This window comes from Peromyscus leucopus, chromosome X, assembly GCF_004664715.2.
Source record: "Peromyscus leucopus breed LL Stock chromosome X, UCI_PerLeu_2.1, whole genome shotgun sequence".
Lineage (NCBI taxonomy): Eukaryota > Metazoa > Chordata > Mammalia > Rodentia > Cricetidae > Peromyscus > Peromyscus leucopus.
This window is the reverse complement of record NC_051083.1, coordinates 134163264-134171538: the sequence shown is the minus strand read 5'-3', so window position 1 is coordinate 134171538 and position 8275 is coordinate 134163264. Positions and strand designations below refer to the sequence as shown.

At 45.4% G+C, this 8275-nt stretch overlaps 1 protein-coding gene across 1 annotated transcript; it reads right to left on the bottom strand.

Moving 5' to 3' along the window:
* Positions 1 to 405: 405 nt before the first annotated feature.
* Cnga2 (cyclic nucleotide gated channel subunit alpha 2) lies at positions 406 to 7221 on the bottom strand. Its single transcript, XM_028863035.2, is given in 7 exon segments — positions 406 to 2503; positions 2827 to 2933; positions 4441 to 4548; positions 5622 to 5792; positions 6656 to 6751; positions 7111 to 7154; positions 7156 to 7221. Coding segments are annotated over 7 exon segments (1992 nt in total). The 3' UTR covers positions 406 to 1103.
* Between the last annotated feature and the right edge of the window lie 1054 nt (positions 7222 to 8275).

Sequence of the window (8275 nt, the reverse complement as noted above, 5' to 3'; positions counted from 1 at the left end):
TTTCCACATTCATTCACTTGCACATTCTCTTACTCTCTAGGTGGATAAACATTGAATGCCTCCTCTGTGGAAGACATGTCACCAAGGCTACAGCCAAACAGTAAGAGAGATTGCCCTGACCTTTCCTTCAAGGAGTCCACAGTCTAGAAGGAGAGCCAGATCTGTCAAAACTGACCCAGGAAAGAGGGTGCTCTGAGAAGTGTGGAAGCCTAGAGAAGGTGAGACTGCCTAATCAGGGAAAGGGTGTAGGCAAGAGGATCTTCTGGTTTCAGGCATGAGTCCTAAAGGACTAGTAAGGTAAAAGTGGGCAGAGGAAGATGCCCAAATATATGCTAGGAAGAAAACTCTTGGGAGAGAGGAAAAGAAATGTGAGGAAAGAAAGTAGAGATGAGCAATAACCACAAGTAGCTGAAAGAAATTTATTAACTTCTAAGCACCTCCAATTCATAATATCTCACCGAGTACTATAGCCTTCACAAACTCTTCAGAACTTGTGTGCATAAAGGGGTGGTGCCTGAAGCTGCCAGCCACCTCTTTCTTACAGTGACATTGTCTGACAAGGAGGTATGACCCTGAGCAAGCACACTTAAACCCACCCTACCACTCCCCTCACAGCCCTTGCATGCCTTGGGTAACAATGTACAGGGGCCCATTTCTGCAGCCACTTCTTAAATACATACACATGCATGAAAATGGGCTGTTCAGAGCACATGTATGGGGAAGTATGCAGTAGGGAGAGACTAGATTTAAAGAAGCCAAAAGCAGGAGTCAGGCATTAAGGTGCACACTGTTCTTCAGAGAAGAACACTTTCCAGACTTCTGGTCCCAGGAAACACCCCTGAAGGACAATTCAGTTGTTCCCTGGTTCCTTTTCAGACTTGGGCAGTACACTCTTGGAAATTCAACCCACATAACCTACACTGTCCACAAGCATGGCTGTTAGCTGGACTTGGAGGGGGACCCCAAGACATTGTAGTCAAAACCTTAAGCCTTCACAAGGCTTTGGGAAGAGTTCGGAGGGATATGAAATGCATGTAAATGTGGAGTTCTATACAGTACTTCTAATACCTAGGGTCAAAGCAAGGCTAGATAGGCACCTATGACTATTCATCAGCAGCTGGCTCAGGGGTATTTATCCCATCTGATAGGTAATCATCCTCATGGTTCTGTTTCATCTTGGTCTCCAGCACTGTGATGCGTTGCTTGAGCTTCTGCTGGGCCCCAGTGTACTCAGCCAGCAGGCGGGCAAAGCGAGTGTACAATGTCTCCATGTTTGTCTCCAGCTGTTCCAGCTTCTCCTGAACATCTACCTCCATGCTGGCTGCCACCTCGTTCTCATCCAACAGACCTTCCTTCATAAGGATCTCCCGACCCCGCTCCTCTAGGACTTTCTTGGCATCAGGGTACTCAGTCACAGCTTCCATAAGATCATCCTTAGATAAGCAGAAGAGATCTGAGTAGCCCAGGCTACGAATATTGGCAGTACGCCGATTGCCCATTTTGCTGCCCTTAATGTTAAGGATGCTAATCTCTCCAAAGCAGCTCCCAGCTGAGAGCAAGGCATACTGAGTCACACCATCATCGGCTACTACTGCCAACTTGCCCTCCTTGATGATGTACATTTCCTTGCCAATGTCCCCCTTTCGGCAAATATAATCCCCAGGGCTAAAGACCTGAGGACGAAGCTTCAGTACCAGCTCCACCAGCAGGCCAGCCTCACAATCCTGAAATATGCGTACTTTCTTCAGGGTGGACAAGTGGACATTAATGGCTATCTCAGCCCTAAGCTTTGCTGGCAGGTTCTTGAGGACTTCTCGTTCATCTACTGTCTTCTTGTTGGTCCACAAGTAGTCAAACCATTTAATGACCTTGGCTTCCATCTCTTTGCTGACCTTTCGGAACTGCATGTAGTGTTTGACAGCATCAATCTTGGCCTGAAACTCTGCTCGTGTGGCATTCATGTTGGAGATCATGGAGCCCACATTTCCCACAATAGTGGCAAAGATGAGGACACCAATCAGAAAGTCAAAGATGACAAAGAGGTACTCCTCATCCTTTACAGGGGGTGGTGTCTCTCCAATGGTGGTGAGGGTCAATGTGGACCAGTAAAGGCAGTAAATGTACTCCCTAGCCAGGTAACCATACTCAGGGTCAGTAATATTGGGATAAACCCAGGTGTCAACCCCAAAGCCGATGGATTTAGAGATGGCATAATAAATGCAAGCATTCCAATGGATGATGACCAAAATGTAGAGGACCAGATTGCTGATTCGGAAGATGTTGGGGTAGCTGGTGCGTGTCTCGGTGCGGTCAAAGAACTCAAACATACGGGCAAAATGTAACAGACGGTTGAAGCGCACCTCAGGGCTGTGGATACCCACAGCAAAATAGATGAGGTCAGTGGGGATGATGGAAGCCACATCCAGTTTGAACTGCAAGGTGTAGATATAGTTGTCTCGCAATTTCTTGGGGTCTTTGACCAGGAGTCCCTGTTCTAGGAAGCCTGATAGAGATACAAAGCAGCATGTCACTTCTGTCCTCAGTCCAGTCTCTCCCTAAAAGATAATTCTCAACAAGGAACTAACCTTCCTTCCCACAGAGAACTATAGACAACATAGCGAGACTGGCCAGAAGAACCTTAAGAAACCACTGCCAGATCTAAAACTCCATAAATATGTGGGGCCATAAGATTTAAAGAGTATCCTAGCAGAGATCCACCCAGGTGGTGGACTTTAATACCATGCTGTTAGTTTCTTCAGATTTTGGATTCAATTCTTTGAACTTAGGAGTCCAAATGCTGCTGGTGCAGCCCAGGTGCTCACTCACCTGTGCGCAGTCGAATGAAGAGGTCTGCAATGTAGACAGTATCTGAGAAGTAGTCCAGCACCAGCCATACCACAAAATAGTTTCTCTGTAGATCACTGAAGCAGGCTCTGTAAGAGGACACGGCTGGTTTCACTAACAAAACCTGGTAAAATCCCCTACTGGCCCTAAACTGTATACCTAACTTTACAGGGAGAGCTTCACATGGCCACCAGGGACATCAGTGAGTCACAGTCAGCTTGATAACAATTACTAAATAAGCATCACTGCATGTGTATCACCATTGACCATCAATAGTCTTCCTCATCCCCTAGACTATGAGCTCCAGAAAGAGAACACATCTTAGTCATGACTATATGTCACATCCCTGGTCCAGGGCCCCAGACTGCAAGTCATCAGTGGTTTAAGTTGAATAAATAAATAAGGCATTAGAAGAACAGCTGACTGGCTTCTACATTAATTATTTCAATAGATTCCTATTGAACACACCATCAAACCCTGGAAGGATGAGAATATAGATAGTAGTAGGTTTTAAGCTAGAGGTGGTTGAGACTAGAGAAATGTTAGTGACTACAGGAGTTTGGAGGAAGAAATTGGCAAGATTTGGACAATGAGTGGGTAGAACCTATGGAAGGCCCCAGGGAGGGGACAGAGGAAGGGAAAGATCTGATTATGTACTAGTCCAAGGGCAGCATGGTCACATTTAGCACCAAACTCCCATACAATGTACAAAACAGACTGGACCACAGCCTTCAGCCATACTGGACCATCAAGAGATAGGGGCCTTGCTCATGTTATTCCTTCTATCCAGAATGCCCTCTCCACCAGCCTGACATATTTGAACTGATTGCTACCTACCACCAAGATCTCAGCTAAGGTCTCTGACAGGCCTATTATGATTCTCCAGCAACTTGCTACCTCCAGTCCCTGGTACTATCTTGCTCATTTCTTTTGTTGCATGTTTACATTCAGTCTAGCTGAGAACACTGAAAAAAGCAGTGATTGTGTCTGTCCTGTTTTGCACTGTACACCCAACACAGAGCACAAAATGCAGGTAATTCTTCCTTAGTGAATGACACAGGGTAGTGTTATGTGGACTGCTGCCAGGAAAAAAGAGGACCAAGTTCAGTGGACCTTGAAGGTCAGCCTTGGAGTTTTATCATGAAAACAAAGGGGATCCATTAAATGGTTTTGGAAGAGAGAGTAACATAATCAAATCCAAGTTTCTACATAGAATATTAGTTACAAGTGTGGCAAATGTACTAGAGGGGTCAAGTGTACCTCCAAGGCATAGAGGCAGGACTACTGTAGTTTTCCCAGATAGAGAAGGGAGGAGGATGGCCTTACCAAGGACAGTACTGACGTACATGACAAAGCAGCTGAAGATTACAGGAAAGGAACAGGAAAATGACCAACATGAAGACTTGATGGCATATTGAATAGTGGGAGCATTGAGTAACAGAGTAGATGAAAAAGAATTCAGCAATCACAAAATTCAAAAAGAGCATTGAACTGTTGAATACTCTTTGTCCTGAGCTGAGATTGCTGTGATCTTAATCCCATTTTTTGTGGACTATGCTTCTGTGATCAATCCTACCCAGGCCCCTCCATGCTCACCTGGCCACCAACAGGCACCAGTTGTAAAGAACAGGCATGGCAATGACAAACAACCAGTGGTAATACCAGTCTCCAGCTGGGTCCAAGACAAACAGTTCAAACTTCCTCCTGAAGAGACAAATAGGGGTCACTAGGGTGCTAGGACTCCAGGTTTCAGAACCCAAATTCTCAAAAATTTCAATGAAATAAAAGTATTGTGGGCTGAAGGGTAGGTTGTCTTACAGTTTCCTTTTGCAGTGACCCACAGCCAAATAGTAGGCCTCCATTCTGACCATTGAAAGGTTCATTGCCTCCCCTGCCCTCTAAAAGGGCCTTGACAAGAAGATGTATCAAGGACAGAACTTGTAGCTTAGATAGGCTTTGAGGGGGTCTGAGGAGGGTGTATCTCAGGATGGTAAAAGAGCTTTAAGCCTGTTCCACAGTCCCTTTGGAAAAAGAGAGAAACTCCAGGAGAGTGATCTGTATGTGCTTGCTTCCCATCCTCCCTTTCCATTCTCTAGACTCCAGCCTCCAAATCACTTTCCCAGATGCTTCCTCCTAACTTGGCAGAGCTTCTTCCCTCCACTGACCAGAGATGGGGGATGTCAACTTGACCAGACATCCACTGTCATCTATTTATTCTTCAAATATCAGACCCTCCAATTATCCTATGTTTTACCTCCCCTCTCCCTCTTCCCTCTTCTGCTCAATCATCTCAGTCTCATGCTCCTGACTCCCATATAAGCCCCTTAAAAAACCTGCTTTCTTGGCCATGGTGGAGTTAGAATGGGCATGGCTTCAATAGTACTCTGTGAAATACAGTCTCCCTGCCTGATCATCACATACTGACTACTGGAGCTAGGCCTGGGGTGGTATGCCCTTAGTTGAGCTCTTCTCCTTCTGGAATTCACTCCATGAGCAGTAAAAGAATGTTTAAAAAGGGTACTACTATGGTGTGAAAAACACACTCCAGTTTCCCATGGAAAGGAGATCACTGCTATTTGAGAGGCCCTTGGTAAGGACAATGGAAATGTTCAGAGTAGAAAGAAATGTAGGAGGTCATCTCTTGCTTAGTTCTTTATCTGCTATCATAGAGCTTGGCATGGCTCTGCACCTCCCCTGATAATGGTTAGAATCCCCACTGAGATTTCCCATGACAGGTGTGGGAGCTTTCGGAGCCCAAAAAAACTGGATAGATGTACTTGGTGCCCTTTCCTTCACCGTCCTTGTCGCCTTTGCCATCCCCCTGATGTGTTGTCACAGTCTGAAGCTCAGGCCCACGGAAACGCTCTAGGAAGGAATCAGGCCTTGGTTCTTCCTCACGGAAATTCTTGTTGGCCCAGTCTCTGATGACCCCCACCAGGCGGACAATCCTAGAGGGGAAAAAGAAGGAGTGTGTGCCAAAGAAATGACCTGTACTGTTTAGAGAAGACCTGTCCAAGAGTGTTCACTGCCAGTTGAGGGAGAGGGGAGAAGAGGGAAAGCTGGAAATAGACCACGCCATGATTTCCTGTATGCTAAGATCTGGAAAGAGGCCAGCATTGTAGATAAGTGTTAGGGCTCGGGTATTATCTGAAGTATATCCTGTGAGGGAGGATGCTCTCCAAAGATTTCCTGTGTAATGTGACTTTTCAGTTCACTGTGAAACACAAACAGGAGATCTTCAAGGCAAGACTGAGATTGTAGAGAGTCAGGACAAGCCAGTATGAAGACAGTCCCAGGCTTCTTGATTTCCCTATGAAGCCAATGATCTTGAGAATATATATATATTCTCAGTATATATATATATTCTTCTGCTGTAAAGAATTTCCTTTTCCCAGTGCTGAGGCAGCCAAACATGGAGGGAAGCATCTCCTGTCTACTCCCATCTTGCCTCACAAGAGCCTCTAGCACAGTGAAATAACACCTTGACCCTGTAATTTCTAAAGGCTCCAAGGTGATTATAAGTCACTGGTTCTCAACCTTCCTAATGCTGAGACCCTTTAATATAGTTATAAAATTATTTTCCTTGCTATTTCATAACTGCAATTACAATGTAAATATCTGTGTTTTCCAATGGTCTTAGGTGACCCCTGTGAAAGTGTCATTCAACCCCCAAAGGGGTGGCAACCTACAGATTAAGAACCACTGCTTGAGAGTCTTATAAAAAAAAGCCTGGTGCAGCTAGAGGAGGGCCATTTGACAGGTCCTAAGAAAAGAAGGGGTAGCAGCAGGTCAGTTGAAGTGGAGAACTCACCTTCGGAAGCCACCCCTCCCCCTCCGTGGGGTATCCATCTCTGCCAGCCTTTGCAGTTCTGAGGAAGTGTCATCATCAGCCGCCTCAGACTGTGGTCTGCATAAGAAAGAATAGAGTTGACTCAGGTTCTCTTAGTATGAGCTATCTTTCCTCTTAGGACATGCCTAAACATCTCACAGTCCCTTTTGAAGACATCCTAGAGCCAAATGTAGCTTGCTCTATGACTGTAAGTCAGAGCTCCAAGGAGATAGTGCAGACTCTGGGTTATAAATGAAATCACCCAGTCTGAGCTAAGAGTGCAGCTCAGGGGATAGAGTACCTTCCTGGTATGTATACGACCCTGAGATTCTAACCTAAGTTTGACAAAAGAAAGAAAGAGGGTGGGGTAGGAAGTGGGAAGGAGGAAAGAAAGAAGAAGATAAGGAAAACAAGTCATCTAACTTTAGTGGACTCACCTGCTACCTGTCCTGTGGTCATCTTTGCCATTGGCCTTGATGGTAAGGAGGAGGGTGACGGTTATGATTATTAGCTGGGGAGCTCTTCACACCATTGGATTTTTCGGTCATTCTCCATGTACATCTAGGGCTCTCACCTGACAAGGCAATAATAACCAGTGGACTCTAGTACTCATTGAGAGCAGGGGAGCTAGTGGTGAACAGAGTGAGAATACAACCAAGCCCACTGACTTAAGTAGTTCATGTGTCAAAAAAAAAAATCACTAGGGTAAAGGTAAGAAAACCATATTGTGTAGTTTAGCACTATTTAGATTTTAGATAACATACCAGAGTGAGGGAGTATAATCATTCCCTTAGAGCCTGACACTGAAGCTAATGCTGAGTCCCATGGCTTCATAATGCTATGGAAGTCATTATTCATCATTATTTGGGGATTATGAGGTTTGTTCAATGATGGAAGTCACAAAATAGACTGAGAAAAAGAAGATGAGGAAAGAACAAGCCAGAAGTGAGAAAGAAGGTTGTGTACTACAGTGTCTCTTACCACAGGAAGAATGGGGGTCAGAGATCCTCAAAGTAGTCTTTCTGTTCTAAGGACGATCTGTATGCACCACTAGATGTGGATAAAAAGGGTCAGCATGCCCACAGATTTCTCATGGCTTCTGCTGCTGAGCTCACAGCCACCTCTGACTCCACAATACTGCTGTGAATTCTCAGACCCTAGAGAGTTGTGTAATTCAAGACTCCTGTGATGCAAACTAGGAGTGGGAAGTGGGAGGATGTCCTTCATACTTCCATGTCTCAGCACTGGGGGAAATGGAATATTCTTCACAGCAGAAGAGCCTACATATAGGATCCTCAAACTGTCATCAAGGAGTCAAAGTTCCATTTGGAAATCAGGAAGTGTGCGGTAACCTTTGTACTGGCCTCACCTGATTGAACATAACCTCCATCTTGCTCTGATGATCTTCCTGTTGTGACATAGGAAATCTTGTGAGGACATCTACCCCCACAGGATGCACTCTAGGTCATGTCTGAGCCCCAGCACTTGCCCTCAATGCTGACCTTTTTCCAGCTTCTTTCATTTCTTCTAGCATCTGAAGCTGTCACCATGGTGACAGCAGTCACATCAAGCAGCCTCAGAGATGCTCTCCTAGTGCTCTCT